We start from the raw sequence: 22,535 nt of genomic DNA on the forward strand, positions 1-22,535 counted from the left end.
AACCAACAGGAACAGTAAGTTGTGATGTCACACAGTTGTGTAAAATAAAGTAAGCAAGATATTTAAAAGTACCAAAAAACCCTCTATAAAAACGTTTTTGTTTCATTTCAATTTTAAGAACAATTATGACAGGAAGGTGGTTTGACATGTAATTATGACAGGAAGGTGGTTTGACATCATTTCTCCAAATGATAAATACTAAAGCAAATGACAGAAATGCCAAGACTTACTTCAGAATGGAGTATAGGTCACTATGTTGTAAAAGAGAGGACTTTTGATGGTGAAACATCTCAACAATAAATCAACGATGACAGAGAAACCCAATGAACTATTCCATAGGTGTGAAGATCTATGTAAAGATACGGGTATCAATAAAAAGCATGTATCCCATTAAACACAAAGGGAAAGAAGAAGGAAAAGAGGGTACTCTAATCTAAACTTTTTGATTAACTATATGATATTTTTTCATTGAGGAAGACAATGTATTCAATTTCATAATGTTCCCCAAATTATACAACATATATATGGCTAAATTCAGGGTCAGTATGTCTCAAACTTCTAGTCTCCTGAAGAAAAACACCATTCATTTCACTAAAATCATTTCTCTATGGAAGGACATGTCAGTGGATAAAATTAACTATAAATAAGAGAATCCATCAAATATAACTCAATATGAAGTGGTTTCTTAAGTACCTCAGATATTCAGACCTAGATAGAGCAGTATGACACACCCAATGACCAACAATGGACTATAAATACTCTATAAATAAGTCCTACATTACAAGTTTCCTCTACAGGAGAAAAACATTTCTTTCTTTCCCCTTCCACCCTACCCAATCTTGGGCAAATATTTATTATGGACAATGCAAGGAAATAGTGTTGAGTACCTCCACCATACTTGGTACATACCACAACAACGATGCAATCCAGGATGTTAGGTTAAATCTAATGTGACACTCCAAAGAGAGCAGCTCAGAAAACTGCTGCACATTTAACTGCTTTGCCAGGGTACTGATAATGACCCTGGTAGAGGAGAGCAATACTTTTTTCTTCCTTTTTGCATCAGTATGTTCAAAATAGATCACCACTGTATTGTAAAACCAATGAAACAAGACAGTAAAATAGGCTAAAAATGTCTTCAACTCTAAACCCAAAAGTGTGACTTTATATTACAAGGAAAAATATTTCCTATTTTTACTCTCACAGTTGTAGCCAGTAGGCCAGCAGCACAAAATTTAGTTGAGAATTAAGATCTCTAGAATCTAACCTTAAATATGCTGCCTACTTGTGTTTTTCCTACTTCTATGGGTAAGACAAATTTCAATACTAGCTTTAGGTATTATCTACTTCATTATATATACAGATTTAAACAAAAGTGCTAGTAAAGTCCAAGTGATCAGTAAAGCAAAAACATTTTTAAAAAGCTGATATATCAATAGATAGCCCAGCTATTGAAAAGTAAGGTTTCAGGTGGAGCTTTTAGAATGATTAACACTGTCTTCTTACATGTTATGCTGTCTGTACCATAATGGAACCTCATCTCTCCTCTCTAAATTCTCTCTAGGATAAAATTATTTCAGAGAAAGCTTACATCAATTACTAATTATATATCCAAACAATCTCAGAAAGGAGCTCAAATCTATAAATACACACATGGAAGGTTCTGAGTTATTTCCAAGAACCTACTGAATATTACCACCAGGATACATACTGCATGCACCAAAACAGATGCAACACTGCAATCAGCAACTCTCTCTCCTACTCTAGGCAACATATTTTCTTTAATGTTTCAATGAATGGCATAACCTAGTGTTAAGCTAGTTATCCATTCCTCCTCACTTTTCTTCAGTAACCTCATATAGTCCCAAATCCTACAGAGGCAACTTGCTCAATTTCTCTGAAATTCAGCCACTTCTCTCCATCCCACTAACAATTAACTTCTTCCTTCTTTGAATTTCTTTTTTTTAAACTTTTTATTTTATATTGGAATATAGCCGATTAAAAATGTTGTGATAGTTTCAGGTGCACAGCAAAGCGACTCAGCCATACATATACATGTATCCAGTCTCCCCAAGACTCCCCTCCCATCCAGGCTGCCAGATAACACTGTGTGTACATGTCAATCCCAAACTCCTAACTATCCCTTCCCTCTACTCTCCCACCCCTGGTAACCATAAGTTCATTCTCTAAGTCTGTGAGTCCATTTCTGCTTTATAAATACATTCATTTGTATCACTTCTTTTTAGATTCCACATATAAGCGATATACGATATTTCTCTTTCTCTGTGTGACTTACTTCACTCAGTATGACAATCTCTAGATCCATCCATGTTGCTGCAAATGGCATTATTTCATTCTTTTTTATGGTTGAATAATATTCCATTGTATATATTACCACATCTTCTTTATCCATTCCTCTTTCGATGGACATTTAGGTTGCTTCCATGCCTTGGCTATTGTAAATAGTGCTTCAATGAACACTGGGGTGCGTGTATCTTTTCAAATTATGGTTTCCTAAGTCATTTCTGTCCCAGCAGCTATGGCTTGAATTCTCTGTACCTCCTTCATCCTTCACCATCCTTTCTATACCAATTAATTCATGCTATTAACAAGCACTTATCACAATGTGTTATAGATACTCATATACCTGTTTTTTATTTCTATTTATGTTAGGGAAGGTAATGAGTCAAAAGTAAAGGCAGCAGAACTGGTATAATGTAATATCAAGATAATACATAGGATTTAAGGACAAGAAATGTAAAAAACAATTAGGGTCACCCATACCTACTACTGGCCACATAAAAGAGACTAGATTTACATTTCTCCTAAAATAATTAAATTAGTCCTAAGCAAAAGGTTATTTTGAACCCTCCATAACAAAGCTTAAAAATAAACAAAGAAAGAATCAAATTTTTTCCAAGTAATTTGACTACATCCTAGGAAAACAGAATAATCCACCACTCAACAACATGAAACCAAAAATGCCCAGCATCCTATCAAAAATCATTAGGCACATAAAGAAGCAGGAAAGCACACCAAGAAGAAAAATCAATCAATAGAAAAAAACCCCAAGCAATACCAGGGTGAAAAGAATTAGCACACAAGGACTCTAAAACAACAATTACAAAATATATGTTTCATATGTTCAAACAGGTACGCGATGTGGAAAGAAATGAAAGATATAAAAGAACATCCAGATGGAACTTATAGATGAACAATATGGTATCTGGAATGAAGAATGTGTTGAATAAAACAGCAGATTAGACAGCAGAAGACAATATACATAAATACATAGAAATACAAACTATACAAAATCAAACAGAGTGAAGGAAAGAGAATTTTTTAACTGAACAAAGAATCAGTGAGCTGGGAAAATATCAAGTTGTCAACAGACATATAATTGGAGTCACAAAAGGAGAGAAGCAGAGTGACAGAAAAAAATGTGAAGATGTAACTGTATTAAAATTTTCAAATCTGATGAAAATTAAAACTTCATAGATTGAAGAATCTCACAGACTCCAAGCAGAAGAAAACCACACCACAACGTTATGGTTTAAATACTTTTTCCTATTTTTCTATATTATTTCTATTGTTTTTATGTTTTCTATTTCCTTGATTTCACTCATCTTTATTATTTCCTTTTTTGTGCTTTAATTCACTCTACTTTACTAGTTTCTGAATGTGAAAGCTGAGTCACTGATTTCATTTTATAACATGGGCATTTAGTCCTATAAATTTCACCTTGAATAGTAATTTAATGCCATCCCACAAATGTTTCATTTTTCTATGAAGTTTTTATTTTGAAAGAATTACAGATTCATAAGAATTTGCTAAAATAGTAATCAAGATACAGAACGGTTCCATCACCATAAAGATCTACCGAACCCTTTATGGTCATATTCAAAACTCTCTGTCATACTCTGTCTCTCCGCATGATGTTCTTAAGAATCATCCAACTTGTTGCATGTATTTATACTTCACTCTACTATTTTTTTCCCTGAATAGTAGTCTAAGATAGGGATGTGTTCTGTTTTCAGTTTCATTCAGCTAAAAATAATCCTAATTTCCCTTTTGACTTTTCCTGTGAACCATGTATCATGTAGAAGTGTATTGTTTAGTTTCCAAATATTTGTAGATTTCCCAGAGACCTGTTAATCATTTCTTATTTAATTCCACTGTGGTCAGAGAATATACATACTTTGTATAACTTGAAAGCTTTTAAACTTATTGAGACTTGTTTTATGGCCCAGAAGAAGGTCTCTATTTGTCAATGTTCCCTGTGCACTTGAAAAGAATGTACGTTCTACTGTTGTTGGGTGGAGTGTTCTACTTAGTCTTATATTAATGTAGCAAGCGAGGGTTTAAAGTGGGTTTCTCCAGACTGGTGGTTGCCAAGGGGGAGGAGGTTGGGGTTAGCAGATATAAGCTTTTAGATATAGAACGGATAAACAACAAGGTCCTACTGTAGAGCACAGAGAACTATATTCCATATCCTATGATAAACCATAATGGAAAAGAATATATAACTTAATCACTTTGCTGTACAGCAGAAATTAACACAACATTTTAAGTCAACTATACTTCAATTAAAAAATGCTGATTAAAAAAAAGTGGGGGCTTCCCTGGTGGCGCAGTGGTTGAGAGTCCGCCTGCCGATGCAGGGGACACAGGTTCGTACCCCGGTCCGGGAAGATCCCACATGCTGCGGAGCGGCTGGGCCCGTGAGCCATGGCCGCTGAGCCTGTGCGTCTGGAGCCTGTGCTCCTCAACGGGAGAGGCCACAACAGTGAGAGGCCCGCGTACCACAAAAAAAAAAAAAAAATGGGTTTCTCCTAAGCAGCATATAGCTGGGGTTTATTTTTTGATCCATGACTTGTTTAGATGTTTAGACCATTTATAACTAATGTGAGCACTGACATGCTTAGGGTTACATCAACTTGCTTATTTGTTAACATTTTATTTCCTTTTTGAGCACTTAGGTTTTTTAAAATTTCATTATATACATCTTTAACAACCTTCAAATGATGCTGAAGTCACATATACTATAAAAACTTACAATAGTATAGTTCCATTTCCCACACTCCTGGCCTTTATGCTACTGTTGTCTCACACAGACACACACACACACGTATGTATATGTTTTAAAGACCACAATACATTGATACTATTTTTGTGTTAACAGTGAATTATATTTGAAAGAGAGTTAAATAATTAACAAAAACCCACATATATGCTTTAACCATTTTCAGTGTTCTTCATTCCCTTCCATCTAGTGTCAAAGGCTTTCCCCACCTTTCCTATAATGCCTTTATAAGTAGAGAAAAACAATTATATCCCCAATAAAACACTGGGAGGGGGTTCTATGGATCCCAGTCACCTTTCTATTGTGTATCAAAGCTATATTTCTGTTGAGTGATCCTTTGTTACCATTTAACAAAGAAAATTCAGTAAGCTTAGGGAGGAACTTCTCACAAACCCATGGATTATCTTGGAAGTTCAAAGTCTGACCTACCCCCAACAAAGCTAGTTAATGTCAGCAACTTAAAAAATACTGCTGCTGCCAAATTACCTGAAAGAAAAGGAGGAAACATTATTTTTGCCCTAAATAAAACGTTCCCAAGTAAGCCCTGTTCCTAATTTACAATTTGGGAAGCTCTGAAGCAGACTAAAGAAAAAGCATTGTCTACTCCGGATCACATTCAAAGCTGGTTGATATTTGTTAGTCTCGTCTAATGTTTATCTTTGTTTTTGGCAAAGAAATACACTGAAATAAAAAGCCTATTTTAGAAAAGGTAACTATAGCATGCATTTTTTTTTTTCAGAAGGAAGAAAATATACCGTTAGCACAAAAATCACTAATCACCACTACTATAATCTTTTTATAAACGATTCCCAAGATTTCGACCCAGGCAAAACTTTTTTTTTATATTAGATTCTTGACTTTTACCTTTACTGAGCTATATAGCAAGATTAGATTACCATCTGCATATCCACTTTGCACACATAAACTAGTCAATCTACTCAAACCATATGACGTTTTTTGCTTATTCTAAACAGCAGTTTCTTATGGCTTATCCTCCTAATGACAAAGGAGTGATTTCTACCTCCATAGTGAGGAGCTCTTGTAAGGAGCAGGCTACTATGAGTCAATTTATGATACACCCAAATTGCTCAATTTTGTATCATTCCATTCATTTAATATGGGTAGAAAGTGTGACTACAGTTAATACAAAATTTGGAGTTTTAACTTACTTCACTAAATTTAGGTAAGAAGTCTTTAGCGTTCAGGCAGGTTTCCCTTTCCCTTACCACCAGTCACCCTTTTGCCACATATGCAGAACTTTGTTTACAACTAGTGGTGTATTTATTATGATTACAGGGCTGAAAGGGGAGTGGGGATTCCTTGCTAAACATCCTGCTCTCCTACTCTCCTCTCCCTGAGACAAAGTCTCTTTCGCATTTCCATTTACATTATTCTTTGTCCACTATTATTATAATTTCCGGAGTTTGTACAAGTCTGCTTCACTTGATCCACAGATCCAGATACAACCAAAGAAAATACTGACAACGTTTGTGAAGTTTGCATTACACTTTTACTACAAATGGTTATATTTGAAAATACCTTCAGTAATATATTTATCAACAGTTTGCAGGTTGGGAAGTAAGAAGTGATTTTCAATATGGTTGAATAAAACAAAAACTTCCTGCCACCAGGTACAGTATACACGTCATCTTTTCAAATGGCTTCAGTAAGGGAAACCGGAGAGAAAGTCAAGCAAGAAGGTAATAAGAAAGTTTTCTTAACGAGGCTCTAACTTACAGAGAGGGCTCAACAGATGGGTAGGCAAAGGCATTCTCTCTAAACTGGCTCCAGCATTGCTTTTACCAATTATATTTCAGCTCTTACTCCTCTGATGCAGATGTCCATGTTTTGCATATTTAATTGCTTCAGTCATGAAATATACTATCTTGTTGAGGACTCTCAATCAAATAGCCTTTCTTTTTTTCTTTTTTTTTTTGCGGTACACGGGGCTCTCACTGCTGTGGCCTCTCCCATTGCGGAGCACAGGCTCTGGACGCGCAGGCTCAGTGGCCATGGCTCACGGGCCTAGCTGCTCTGCGGCATGTGGGATCTTCCCGGACCGGGGCACAAACCTGGGTCCCCTGCATCAGCAGGCGGACTCTCAACCACTGTGCCACCAGGGAAGCCCCATATAGCCTTTCTTTATGTTGAAAACATGACTTTAAAAATCCAGGCTAAATCTGTGTCTCTACTGTCAATGTAAAGAAGCAATATAATAATTATTACAGAATTACCTGCCTCTTAGGTATTTTTTAACTTATTAAATTATATCTATACTAACATTTCACTAGATAAGAGGAAACATAATAATTATGTCAGTTAGATATATGACAGACATATTAAGTCTATCACTTAGATGACAGATCTGGCAACATCGCCAAAATCACATATTCAGAATAGGGATTCCATTGTTAAGTCCCTGAAGTCTATTATTTGAAAATATGCACTTCTGAGATAAGAAACAAAGGTTCAGAATGATGCTTAAATGTATAGATTATTTTAAAGTTTTTAAAGGACTTTAGCATCACTTCACTGACCATAGTAACACCTTCGTAAGAGCAAGTATCATTACTGATACTTTATATTTTCCAAGTTATTGAGAGGTGGTCTAGAACTGGAAACTAGGCCTTTTCATCCTTATCCCAATGCTAGTCCATCGGGAATTCAAAAGGTCTCACATAAAATGCATTATATTATGTATTTTATTTAGAAACCATAGAATCATCAGTGACTACCTTTCTTTCAAATTGTCTAATTCTGTTCTAGTCCAACTGTGCAACATCTCACAGGTTTGTCCTGTCTTCTCTGTAAACAGCCTTAACTAAAGCCCTCTCATCTTGCTCCAGGATCACTGTGACTCCACTCCCCCCACCACCCCCACCGAACCTCTTATTACAACACTGCCAGGGTGATCTTTCTAAGATGCAGTTCTGATGGTGCCGTTCCAATGCTTGAAAACAACTGATGGCTTGCTACTGCCTACAGTGGCGGTTCTTCAACCGTGCAAGTAGAGCTGCTAAAATAAAGTCATATCCATCAGCTTAATTCACTGGAACAAAAAAATTAAGGAATAGAGACAGTTGCTTTTTTATTATTTTCCCCCCATATTTTTTTCTCACATATCTGGGACTTGCTACTGTTTGTCTACTGAGCAGACCTATCAAAATAACTAAACAGAGAAAACCAATATTAATTCTGAAAAAGTTACCTACACTTAATCCAACAATTAGTTATTTTCACCCCTATTGAGAAGTAGGGGGAAATGTTCTCGTGAACATTGATATTACATAAATGTCATGTATTTTCCAAGTCATATGATAGAGTTAAATATATGCTTAGATGACCTAGACCCTAACAACTTTTATGTACTCTGCTTCTTGGAACCAGAAAACCACTTACCTATTATCCCTCTGTGAAGGCTTTGGCAACTTAAGTCACTGCCCTCATAATTCAATGTATAACCCTTCACTGATGCACCTGCCTCATTTCCTTTTATCTTTTAACTCCTGTCTCCTGAATTAGATACTGAATTCATTGAGGACAGAAGCAACATACTATTCTCATTTAAACCACAAGTTCCTGACACATAGAAGTCACTCAATAAATACATGAAGAAGAAGAATCAGTGAGTTCTATTATACAAGAGAATGAGACTGTCAACTATTTGTTACAATTATAGAGTTTCGTAACTTTAGAGCAAAGTCAATACACTTTCTGTCTCCAGTATAACATATAACACACTATAAACATAAAATAAAATTGTTTCACAAATATTTTACTTCATGCTGCATAATACAGCTAGGCAAGAAATGAAGTCTGATTCAACAAAACTCCATTAAAAACATGTCTGTTGATTTTTAGAAAGTTTCTTAAAAACATGCAGTACTCAGAGCCATCAAGTAAAATTAAGGATCCAGTGAATTCTACAAAACTGAATTATAATTGTAAAGAATTTTTAATTCTATGACCATAAACTGGATAATAAATATTAAATTATCTTTTCAGGCCTCACCTACAAAGAAGGCTGTTTCTAGTTCAATCTACGTTTTTTCTCCTTAAGTAAAAAAAGAATCGAGATCAATCTCTACAAATGTTAGGGCTTAGGTATAAAAGTAAACAAACAAAATCCTGATGGAGCTGGAATCACTACTTCATTATTGCAAGTAAAATTCTACAAAGCGAAAAGCCTGCTGATACAATTTTCACAATGAAAAGTGCTTAACTTTTTTCATGTCAGAAATAAATTCCAATTTCATGAAACTTTATTATATCCTAGTATCCTCATTTTTTAAAAGAAATTTTGAGCCCACCAGATATCTCACGGCCAGGGAATGTGAACAGCTAGAGGCATACTTAATGTGTGCTAAAGCTTATGGTATACATTTGTATTAAATATCTTACTTGCCTCAGTCTGATTACTTATGGCCTCTGGCCTATGGACCAGTGGTAATATGCATGGTCGCATTAAAAGTCAGCATTTTAAAATGAAAGCTCAAAATACTCTATGGAAGGAAAAAAAATGAGAACTACTCACGGCCAGCAAGCAGAAACTGATAATACTGTACTGCATCTGCAGCGAGGAGCAGAGGGTGGTTTGCGTTAAATGGTGGTTGCAATTCATTCCATTGAGGAGTTCTAAGGAAACAGCAGAAGAATATTAATATTCAGGCTTAATAGATGGGATGTAAATCACCATCACTGTCACCACTTACAGACATTGATATAAACTCACACTATCTTTGTAATCATTAAAATGAACTTGTTGGAGTGCTGAAACCTGAAACATAAGGCCATCTGCTTAGAAAGAATAAAAGGTGGCAGTGAGTCATACAAATTACATACAGCCAATATTAGTTTAAAGCAGACGACCCTTCAATACAATAGACAAGACATTCAAAACATTGAACAGAGAGGAAGTGTGGAATTCAAATGTCACAACTAATTTTTACCTAATTTCTGACACTTGTTAGAGCTCTCTATTCTTAGAATATGTATACATTTTAAAATAAAATAAAAGCAGATAAAAATGGCTTAAAAAAACGCAGTTAATGGTTGGCTTATTAAAGACCTAATTAGCATCTGAATGCCAAAATAAGCCACTTATTTCAATGATGGTGCAGTAATTTTAATTAGATCTGCCCATTCCTAAAAGCTTGATAAATAAGATATTGATCAGATCAATTCAGTGCAGTAAAGTACTAGTAAAGAATGGTAGAGCCTCCAAAAATCAATATAAGAATATTTTAAAATGTCATAAGGAGAGAGATCATTTTCATATCCATTTTTGTCTGTTTTCTTCCATACATGTCAGGACCAATTTTTTGGTCCTATAGGTCCTCCTATACTATTGTACACTATATTGAACGGATTTTATCCTAGATCTTATTTCTCCATCTTTATACTAGATTACAAAGGTTCTAATGATTATGTTCTTTTGAGAAGGACTCTAATTGTTAATAAACATTTTTATAGTGATAAGCCATTATATCTTGGGGAATCACTTTAAAGGAAACCTTCCAATCTATTTATATTAGTTTCCATTCCCCATAATGGCTATCTCAATGTACTTTCTACTTGCAGTGAGCATGAGACTGGAAATAGGGGAAGCACTAAAGCTCTTTATGTGGGATAGGAAAAAAAAAACAAGTCCTAGAAAAGGTAACTCAAAGATGCGAGGAGAAAGAAGTTCAAAGGGAGGTCTTCTCCAAGGCATACACCAAAGACAACTGAATACATAGGACCACACAAAAATTTGTACATGAATATTCTCAGGAGCATAATTCATGACAACTAAACTGTGGAAATGCCCATCAACTGATGAATGGATAAACAAAATGTGGTATATCCATGCAATGGAATATTATTTGGCCATAAAAAAGGAATGAAGTTCTGCTACATGCTGCAACATGGATGGACCTTAAAAACATTATACTAAGTAAAGGAAATCAGATGCAACAGGTCACATTTTGCATGATTCCAATTATATGAGATGTCCAGAGTAGGCAAATCCAGAGACAGGAGATAAACTGGTGGTTGCCTAGGGCTGAAGGGTTGAAGCAAAATGGGGGCGGGGAGGGGATGACTGCTAATGGGTACGGGATTTCTTTGGGGGGTGATGAAAATTGATTGTGGTGATGGATGCACGACCTAGTGAAAATTCACTTTAAGTGGGTGAATTGTATTATATGTATTACATGTAAATTATATCTCAATTAGAAAAGGAATGAATTATAAAAAAACACAACAGGGATAAATCAAAATAATTTTGCTGGGAGAAAAAAGACAAAAAGACTATGCACTCTGATTCCATTTATATAAAATTCTAGAAATTATAAACTGATCTATAGTGACAGAGAACAGACCAGTGCTTGCCTGGGGCTCAGTGGGTGAAGTAGGGATAAAGGGGGGCAGGTGAGAGATTAGAAAGAGGCGTAAGAAAACATTTGAGGTGATGGATATATATATAATGTTACTTATGGGGATGATTTCACAGCTGTATACATACGTCGTCAAACCTTACCAAATTGTACACTTTTAATATTTTATATCTCAACAAAGCTGTTAAAAAAACCCCAAAAAACAAAAAAACAAAAAGAGATACTACCTAACCAGAGTCCAGCTGGCTCGGGGAGATGTCATCATTTCCAGTGGGGTGTCATCGCTGATCTTGGGTGCAGTGCTAAGCGGTCGTGGCTCCATCATGTGCTCCACTAAGTTCCCGTAGCAGCTAATAATGTAGAGGGATTCAACTAAAACTTGTTTGGACTGATCTACAAAACAGGAAAACAGATCCTGGATATGTGATATTGGCATAAAAGGAGCACAGCATCATTTTTACAAGTTATTGACCCTTCAGTCCGTTCCTGAGGTTGCTGAGAGAAAATAAGAAGGCAGGAACTTTTTCACATGGTGCCTGCTCCTTGCCTAAAAATTGTCTCTTATAAGTAGATGCTAACGAATATGAAAAGTTCTATGCTATCAAAATGTTTTTAAATTTAAGCAATTTATTTCAAGAATGACATAAATATACTCAATACTCTAGTATGCTCAAACAATATTATACAGTCTTTTGTATTTGCCTGCAGTGTAGTAATTTGTCCCACATTACGAAAAATGAACGGTATCAGGTGGGACAGGGAAGGACTGACAGAAAAGGAACCCTGTATGGACTAAGATCTAGTTACGCTGGATGCACCAACTCAACTGCAGGAGAGACCCTTTGCCTAAATCAGCCTAACTTCTCATCTACTCTCTCTCAGAAAACTTCCTCCTTTAAATTTCTGGATTAAAACAAACAGACAAATGAAAAACACACACACGTCCTCCTCCCCCAAATCCTTGTCCTTCTTTCCTCTCAATCCTCTTCCTTCTTTCCTCCCACGGCAAATGAAGACCCGTCATAGTTTGAGGTCAGGTGCTGAATATGGATCTAATCAAATGACTTTATAAGGAGTACACATGTCCTCACTACCAAACCAGGTTTAGTCCTCTATCTTGGGTTTTACAGTAAACCTAGGAGCATATAAAATCCCTCATGAATGCTGGGTGGGTTACCTTATCTCTATGCCAGAAGACTGGATTACAGCTGCTTTGAGAAAATGGCTAATGACCAGTAGTGGGACATAAAGGGGTAGCAAGTTAAAAGGGTAATTAGAACAGAAGCGAGAAGCATTTGAAATCGAGCTTCACAGAGGGTTTTAACTAGTAACAAAAAGTCATTTCGATAGCATCATTAAAGCTGAGGAGGTAACAAAAAAATAAAGATGGGATAAGAAAATGGAAGGCTTGCATACTTTACTGTATCCTCTCCCACTTAGGTAAAGAGCCTGCTGTGCCTGGGATCCTATTTCCAAGGAAAGGGCCACTGAAAGGCGATAACAAGGGAAAGGGCTGACGTCTGACTGCCAGTATTAAGCGTAAGGGAGAGCCATTTTGCCAAGAACAATACAGCCTGTGGAACCTGTCAGAAAAGTGCCTCGCTAACAACTCGGTTTCTGACCTACTTTAATAATAAGAGGAAATAATAAGAGGAAATTTTTAACACTCAAAGTTAAACACTTGGTCCACGAATGCAGGCACTCTTTTCTAAACAGAAACAATGAGGAATCACATACTAAAAGAGTAATTATATAAGTTGACTCTGGTGGTCAAAGGAGAGATTTAAAAAAAAACAACAACAACACTATATAAGTTCAAAGGGACAACGGTCACCATAAAAGATGATTCTTATTTCTGAGTGGGAGCCTGTTTTTATCTTTTAATTTATAACATGGCAGAGCTGTTGTAGATTACTTTTTAAGGACAGATTTAGCATTAGAAAACCTGGGTTCAAACTCTGATACCATAACCTACTAACTAGTGATCTTAGCTAAATTATTTAAACTTACTGATCTCAAATTCTTCATCTCTAAAATAGGGATAACAACGTTTTTCCTCTCCACACTTTATAGACAATGGCATGAAATTAGTTTGAGAAAAATGTAAAAGCTACATATAATGGTATGGAATTGACAGCACTGAGAACACCTGTATATTGTCACCAGCAAAACAAAATAAAAACACTCAGTGGGCAATTTATTCCACATTTACAGTGAGAGGATAGCCTGTCTTCTTGAGACTTGAATAGCTGAGGAGAGACATGCTGAGTGGGAAAATTTTTTTCTATTGTTGGGCTCAAGATTATTCAAAGAGAACTGCTCTGAATTTTCCTCAAGAAACAAAAATTACAAATGGCAAGTTTAACTTCAATAAAAATACGTACCTTTTTCTCTTTTCAGACCTGCATTATTTGCAAACCACGATCGGGATGTCCCAAACGTCGCAGCCACGCAAAATTCTCCGCCCATTGATTTGCTGGGTGAAATTTGTGGAGGTGGTTTAACTTTGCTTAAAAAATAAAATGATAGTAAAAAAAGAAAAATTACCATGATAAAATCATGGTCCTTGATAAAATGACATATTTCCCTTAAAATTTGCCCCTAAGTATTCAAACGCTCCCATGTGGACATGCATTTTGCCGTAAGTATAACTGGTGGTTGTGAGACTGTGATCTGCAGTAAAAGTAAAACTGGTTCAAAGCTCCAGAGTATTATCGGAATAGCAACTTAGACCAAGAAAAATTAGCTTCTTTTTGAAGAATGTGCTGGCAAAATCCAAGTCAACCCATTTGAGATAGATAACATTTCCCTGGATATTTCAAAGTGGAACAGTAGAACCAGCAAAAACATCTCATAATAATAGAATAGTTTATCAGTTCACTTCAATATGTAAAATATGGGACTGACAATACAGTTGAATGGAGACAGCATGTATGAAAACACGAGATGATACAGAATGGAATCCTGACAATGCTCTCAGACATATATGTATGGTTAGACAACGTCTGGTGAGTAGACCTAAAGATCTAGGGCGATTACAGTCACTGATCTTCCTATTTCTTGTTTATTTTTTCTTTGTGGATTTGTGAAGATGATAGGTCAATTTTTATTCTGCTTCTCCTATGTTTGAAGACACATTAAGTAACTCCTGCTACTTCACATAACTACCATAAAAAAGTACTTGCTGTCCTCTTTGTTTTCCCCAAATCAGCTTTCAGCTTCTAATACCATTGACTTCTGATATCAACCTTTCATATTCTTGCAAATCCTGTATCTCTCTTCTCTCCCAATTTGTCAAAGACTGCCCCAAAGTTCCTTAACAATTTTGTCAGGCACCTTAGAGAAATGGTGTATTATTGTCTCTGACTCGTAGACCAGGAAATAACCCCGCTGTACACTGGTCAAGATCACAGCCCAGTCGGAGCACAAGAATAATGTTTCGCCGCTGCTAGTCAGTCTCCAATGTCAAATAACATTATTTCTACCTTCGTTTGCTCACTATCCTTTATCTCTTTATCTTTTAATGAAGTACGGTTAGACAGAGAAAGACTGGGTTTTGGAGCCAGGTGGAAAAATCCGAATCCCAGTGCTGCCACTTTTTTACCTGTGTGAATTTTGATTAGGTTATTTAACCTCTCAGTGCTCAGACAACTAATATATAAAATATATAAAACAGAAAGACAGCAATGCCTACCTCTTAGGGTTATTTTAAGGTTTACAGCATTTTATTTGTTCTCAAAGTGTGGTCCCTGGCTAGTAGCACTGAGAACCTCTTAGACATGCAAATATTCATCAGGCCACACCCCGCTCTGGAGGTGGGGCATGACAATCTGTGTTTTTAATAGCCCTCCAGGAGATTCTGGCACACGTTCAGGTTTAAGAACCACTGTATTAGGTAACGTGTAGAAAGCGCTGTGAATTCCCATATCACAGAACTCAACGCTATCTCCTGTATAGCACACAGGCTTCAACTAATTTTCAAAAAATCAGACTTCACTTTGGCAATCTCATTTTCCAGGTGTTATGACACCTGAAATAGTCTCTCACATATTTTATTTCCTGAGCCTTCTGTTTTGATGCCTTCCTTGTAGGGAAAGCAAAAAGTCTGGATCAGAAACCACTCTGCTTGGTCTCTCTGCCTTTGACCAAATTCATGTAATGCACATTGCCATATATGCAAAGGCCTCTTCTTTCCATCATTAACATTTCTTAAACACAAGTTATTACCCACAAAAATCACATCCATGCCTAAATCACGAACACTAGTCACAGTCAGACTTCCACTGATAGGGAATAAAATGACAGTTTTTTTATTAAAAGTTTCTGTAAGAAAATGCATCTGTTTCTACCAACAATTTCACATTTTCCTTGCTGCATTTGCCACAGCTGCAATAACCTTTGCAAAACCAACAGAAGAGAAGACTCCCCTCAACCTACACCTGAACAAACAAGCACCTTCCCTTGGTTTCTGGGTAACCGGCACCAGAATTGTTCTTTCTGGTTATGATGCTCTCTGTTGTACTACCTTAGAATGTAAATTTTCCTTCAAAGCCTTTATTTCCATCACTGAAATGCTGTAAGTTCCTGTAACTAGCATCTTTTAACTTCCATTGGTCAGTTTTTGGAGGCTGGAAGGCAGAGGAGAGAGGAAAAAAACATTCCAAAATTTTTTGAAAGGTGTTTCAACTGTGTGACTATGTTTTTACTAGAATCATCATCAAGCAACAATGATCCCACAAAATGTACAAGTTCAAAGTTCTTTGCAAATTAATGAATGCTATTTTTGTTTTTGTTTTTAAATCATGTGGTAAGCAACAAGACAGAAAACAAGTAGCATGCCACTTCTTAAGAGAGTCTATGGTGCATCTACGGAATGCATCCTAAATAGATTTTAAAAGTTGCTACTGGGCCACTTAGCTACCTTTGTAATATAATAATCAATTTAGTCTTTAGCCAAGCAAATATATATATTTTGTGTGTTTATTAGCTTACAGTCTAATCAGTTAATGTCAAAAGCTAAAGTCTTTTAGGCTTCTTTAATGTTATACATAACTCAGCTTCTGAACACACAACTAAAAAGCACCAACACAGTATCAATTTACATAAACTCATTATCTCCTGCAGAGAATAAGTATCTTAGGTTAAAAGTATTCTTAAAATTATGAAAAAATGTTCACTTTTATTCTTATACTTCATTATTTCTTCTTGTTCTTCTGATAGGGCCTTCATAAATCACATTAGTACAAGTTTGTGTTTAATAAGTAATTAAAAGGTTTTTATCCCTGAAAATAACTTGCTACCTCCTGCATGACACAGTGCTGTGTATTGGGTATTTAGCATATTTGGTGAACATATTCATAACAAGTTATTTCTATCATCAACCTACCTTTGGAATGACTGTGGTATTTAAGCAAAATAGAAATTTAAAATATGTGCTTATGTGTACAAGATTTTCAGAAAAATAAAAAGGAGAAATAATCTAAAGAAAAGATTATTATTATTAAAGTATTTTCTATACAAAATACCCAAAGGGAGAAAATTTAACATTGATTCAATTTGCCCTTTATCCTAAAATTTTAAAAGACCAAGACCAGGAATGTTGGGTGGAAGCAGAATTGAACTTTTTCCACAATGACCCAGAATATTTCTATTGCAAAATCACCTTTTGTCGGCAGAAAGATAAAACATTGAAAAATGATACATACGTGAAAGGAACAAAAGAGAAAAGTGCTAGCCTTGCAAATCATGCTCACTTATAGACTGGTGACCCAACCATTTTAGGAAAGCATTCCAGTACTAGCCTTTTTTTCTTTCTTCCTCTCAATATCTCCCTTTATCCTCTGAAAGAGACAATAAATCCTATTACAAGACATTTGCAAGTATAAACGAATACCTCTGGGTGTTTATTAATTTATTAAATTAATAATTGATATAAAAAACAAAAATTTTCAATGTATATGGGGGTCCAGAAATTCAACTGTGTTGTGGTTATAAATGAGTACAAAACATACTGATAGTGCTGGTGGACTCCTTTCCACTGAGAACTCCCGCTCTTTACCCTCCTGAGCCATAAATAACCCCATGTTCAAAAATTAAAAGAAAAATTTGCCTTAACTTGTGAGCAAAACATAAAGAACTATGGAATGAATTCAACCTTCGCCACATCAGAAAACATCACATTTACTAAACTTGATACAAGAGACAACATAATCAAAAGTAAAATTAATGTACGATGAAAAAAACAACAACAAATAAGGTGCTGAATTAAAACTCAGGAGTTTAACATTTTGTCATTTCTTCTGGGAGACCTAACCATCTAACCATAGAATGAGAATCATTTTTAATGCCATCAGATGTTCTACGGACATTAACATGATGACATCTTTAAAAATATTTACGAAGACTATTGAAGTTACCCATCGGCTTTTTCCGTATTATATAATTCAGTCAGAGAAACATATTGAATTTCTCTTGCCTGTTTTTTTTTCCTCCACACTCTACTGCAAACAGAAAAAAAAAAAAAAAAAAGCAAAACTCTAACGATATCGGCTTTAAAATTATAGAAAAATTATGTCTATCTGGATAATTTTACTATGTTCTATAAAATAGGATACAAGTGGTGAATCTGTGGATGGCATGAAAAGCAACAATGAGGTCCAGTGCCTTGTTTAGGACACAAGCATGGAAAAGAGCTAAACTGAGATAGAAGCACCGTTTTCTTTCCTTCTCTAAAACATAAGGGTACAGTCAATATTTCAGTTTAAATCTTAGACACAATATTGATGTAAGAATTACAAGTGGTATTACGTCTTTGTGTTAAGGAAGAAAAACTTTTCTTTATGCTCCTCACTATGACTGGGCTTTCAAAAGGAATGCAGCAGTTTTCTCTCATTCTCAACTGTGTATTCTAAAATAAAAACTAAGAGGGAAAATGAAAGTATTTATTTTTTAAAAAGATATTGATAATATATCTAAAATTATTCTATCACAAATTATTCTTAAAGATATGAGATTTCTGTAAACCTGCCAGGTAAGATTCTCCTCTCCATATAAGTCTTTGCTTCTAAAAAGGAAATTATATTATTATATTATTTTTTTCAATATTCTCAGAATAACAAGATTAATTTAAATTAGCTATTTATAAACAGATTGAAGACTCGGTGTTAATTAAAACTTTAAACATAATTTGACATGTAAGTTTTAACTCTTCTTTAAAATTAACCTTATACATTACAAAGATATAGTCAAATGGACCCTCTTGTCTACACTGTTGTGCATATATTTTTTCTTTTGCTAAGAAAATCAAAAATAGCAATAGTTTAAACATGATACTACATGCCGACTAGGAGCTCGATAAAAACTTGTTACTTATTTGTAATATTGAAAGCAAAATTCATTTTTAAAATTTCACAATGGCTATTTCTCTTAAAATTTCTGCATTAAAAACTGTATCATGTGTGTGATTCTTACATCATTTTATGCCATTATTTAAATTCATAAATCCTAGAGAATACATAATCTCCAGAATGTAGAAAATGGCTAAAGTGTCGAAGATGGTCTGCATAGTTAACTTTCCAACAAGCTTATTTGGTTGTCAAAGGAAAAGATATTATTAGAAACTGACTCATCTGAAACTGCCTGAATTTGAATAATTAAAACAGTTTATCAAAGAATGAAGAATTAGTAGAAACTGTGATCAAACAAAAGCAAAATCTTAGCTAAATATAAATGTTTCAAATGAAAATTTATAAAAAAAATTTGTATGAAACTTACATAACATTTTAAGAGGAACTATAAAAATGTTCATATTCTTCCAAAATACAAATATTATCCTATACTGGAAGTCCTATAACCCTGATGAAATAAATAACTTTATTTAGCATAATGTTTTATTTCAAACAGTAAATAAAAACATTCTCAGGTTGAATGCTAAAATAAATAGCATGAAAAAATAGTAAAAACTCTTAAAACAAAGAAGCTCTTATAAACAACATGGAAGAAGTTGTCAAATTTATAGTCATTTTGCTGCCTTAATTTGAGGTTTCATTAAGATCTTAATGGGAAAAACATGCACCACCAGTAAAGGAACGTATTTTAAAGGAGGCTCTTTTAGGCTAGTATAAGTGACTAAAAACGAGTTTCTTGTGAGCTAACGATGGCATCAAACAAACCACAAAGCAGTCTTCTAAAAGACAAGCAATGATTTAAAAGTCTACTATATTTCATATATCCCTTTCTTTAATCTGGCTCTTTTAATCTTGTTTCAACCTCAAATCATTTCTGGTTGACAAGTACTTTTGCTTAAATTTGAGGAGCACATAAGCTGTTGAAGGCATGGGCTTTTCTTATTTCAAATACAATGTTTGTCATTCTATCTTTACTTCTACGCTAAAACTTCAATCTTTATTAACATACTAAAACTTTTTTCTTTGTACTTAGAATGAGAAATTTATCCGAAGATGGAATTTAATTCTAAATTGCGTCTACAAAGAAATGTTGGCATATGTTGAATCTGGCATTTAAAAATCAACTGTTCACTACAAGCTCCTGAGTAAGATCCATGTATTTTATTTGTTTTGGAAGAAATCCGGTTAACACAAAGAATGAAGGTTGACTTTCAGGGAATTTTTATTCCTGTATACCCTGATTTTGTTTACAATAGTTTCACAATCTATATCCTAATTTTGATGCTGCATTTCTAAGAGGAAATTTTTATGATGATTTATCACCCTATTCTAATACGACAATGACATTTTCAGATGTTCCTGTGGCAATATGAACACTGAAATTAGTCTGTGTCAAATTTTTAAGTTTCTTTTTGTCCAAGAGAAAAATGATTGGAAGGTTTTCTCCTAGTGTAATGGGACAGTATGAGCAAGTCCCAGGAGCAGTTATGAGAACTGCACATACATGTATTCTGACTAAATTTATAAAATTGATATAACTTACATTAACCAAAACTTCTTTTTGGACTCACTCACTCTTAAAAGCAAAACAGACAAAAACAAAAACGAAAAACAAAACCATGATCTAACTTAAAGAAACTACTTTTCAAAAATGGAATTTTCCCCTTAAAGCAGAAAAGAAATCATAGCAGTAGCAGCAAGCATTTACTGAGCTCTTATTATGTGCCAGGCACTGTTCTAAGCAATTTATATTGTCGGTTCATTAACTCCTCATAATAAACCTATGAGGTAGGTGCTACTTGGTAACTCCATTTAATGGAGATAAGCAAACTAAGATAAAGAGGTTTTAGAAAATTGCCCGAGATCATATAGGCAGTAAGTAAGTTGGGATTTAAGACCTAGGCAGTCTGATTCTGGAACCCTCTTTTTTTTTTTTTTTTTTTTAAAGTTTTTTTTGATGTGGACCATTTTTAAAGTCTTTATTGAATTTGTTACAATATTCTGTTTTATGTTTTGGTATTTTGGCCATGAGGCATGTGGGATCTTAGCTTCCCGACCAGGGATCGAACCTGCACCCCCTGCACTGGAAGGTGAAGCCTTAACCACTGGACCACCAGGGAAGTCCCCTGACTCTTAAATATTGTGCTAAACATATTATACCAGGTTCTAAATATATTCTATTTCATACCTTTACATAAAAGTATTAAACATACTGTTTCTTTTCTATGATCACCATGTCTAAGACTGACAAAAGCTGTATTTTATGCAGTCTTACATAAGAGTTTACTAAATAAGTTATGGTGGGGAGGTGCTAATAACTCGAAATAATAAGTTACTTAGGAGGTTTTATATGAAATACAAATTTCCTCATGTAGCTCCATAACTACCTAAACTATTCAAAACAGAACTGACTCTTGTTCCTTTGGCACCAAATAAAATGCAGTAAAAATTTATAGGGTATTTTTAGTATACCTTAAATATATTTACATTTCAAAATAAATCTTGTCTGCAAATGTTCAGCATGTCATGTAGGGAATTTCTATCACTAAAATACTCAAAGCTTTAAACTTGGGTGTTAGCCTTTGTCTTTGATATATACTAGCATTATTATGAGAATTCTTCTAATTTCTATTTTTTTAAATATTAATCTATGATTTTTTATGTGACTTTTCAAGAAATGAAGTGAAACCAAGAAAACTAATCTTTTAAAGCTTAAACACCAACATTCACGTCCCATCTACAAATTACTCAGTAATTCGGTGCATCTATCTGTGATCAGGCCATGCAACTGAAAACAAAGTACAAAACAGAGTTACTTTCTGAGAGTACAGCAAATGAATTAGGCATGCTGGACTGAACTGGGACTCACCATGGAGCTTTTATGGAAAAACACCCCGCTCCAAACAGATAAGGCCTTCATGGAAAAGGGGGGAAAATGCACAAAAAATTAGAGGAAAACTCATGTAACATTAACAAATACATGTTTATTATACTGTTAAAGAGTATGGATAAAATAAATTAAAAAATTAGTAATCGTTTGCAATCCTGCCATAGATACTAACAAGTCTGATATAACCAATAAATAGAATGATGTGCAGTAACAAGGCCCTTGATTTTCATAGGGTTAGAGATTTCAAAATGTTCTATTTCTCCCCCTTTTCTGGAGCACCCCTGTAGGGTTCCTAAGGTAAAATAAAATAAAATCCACTTCAGAGGCCCTTTAAAACAAAGTACAAGTTAAATGGAATAACTGGATGGAGAAAAGAGTGGGACCAGTAGCGATAGATGTGTGGTTGTGTGACACGAAATGTTTAAAACTAGCGAAAGGGGACTCAATAAAAATTTGATAAGCATTGTTTGCTGTTCACCAGTTGTAGTCTCAGAGCCACAGAAAGAAAGTACATATTTTCTAAGCTGCTTAATTACAGTAAGTTGAACTGCATATTGCTGGTCAAAGGAACTTACACTAAAACCAAGTCTGTGGTATGATTTACTTCCATTTTAGGGTCACATTCCAGGAAATTAGCATTACTCTTAATAATGATAGAAGAGGTTAGCTTCCTCTATCTGGCCTACACTGAGCTAGGTTGGAATACAGGAAACTAAAGCCACAACTGCTTGCTTTAAATACAGCTGGGGATACAAAGGCAGACTTCAATGTTACACATA

The 22,535-nt window shown here is 34.9% G+C and overlaps 1 protein-coding gene across 8 annotated transcripts in view; it reads right to left on the bottom strand.

Moving 5' to 3' along the window:
- Positions 1-22,535, bottom strand: part of BCAS3 (BCAS3 microtubule associated cell migration factor) — a 578,108-nt gene that overhangs the window by 307,721 nt on the left and 247,852 nt on the right. For all 8 annotated transcript variants that reach the window (XM_029211565.1, XM_029211568.1, XM_029211573.1 and 5 more), the window contains 3 exons: positions 13,845-13,969; positions 11,688-11,853; positions 9,618-9,718 (listed from right to left, as the gene is read on the bottom strand). In XM_029211565.1, the coding sequence (XP_029067398.1) occupies positions 9,618-9,718; positions 11,688-11,853; positions 13,845-13,969 (392 nt within the window). The remainder of the gene's footprint in view (positions 1-9,617; positions 9,719-11,687; positions 11,854-13,844; positions 13,970-22,535) is intronic.

Source organism: Monodon monoceros, unplaced genomic scaffold (assembly GCF_005190385.1).
Source record: "Monodon monoceros isolate NGI ecotype Baffin Bay Population unplaced genomic scaffold, NGI_Narwhal_1 Super_Scaffold_9, whole genome shotgun sequence".
Classification (NCBI taxonomy): domain Eukaryota; kingdom Metazoa; phylum Chordata; class Mammalia; order Artiodactyla; family Monodontidae; genus Monodon; species Monodon monoceros.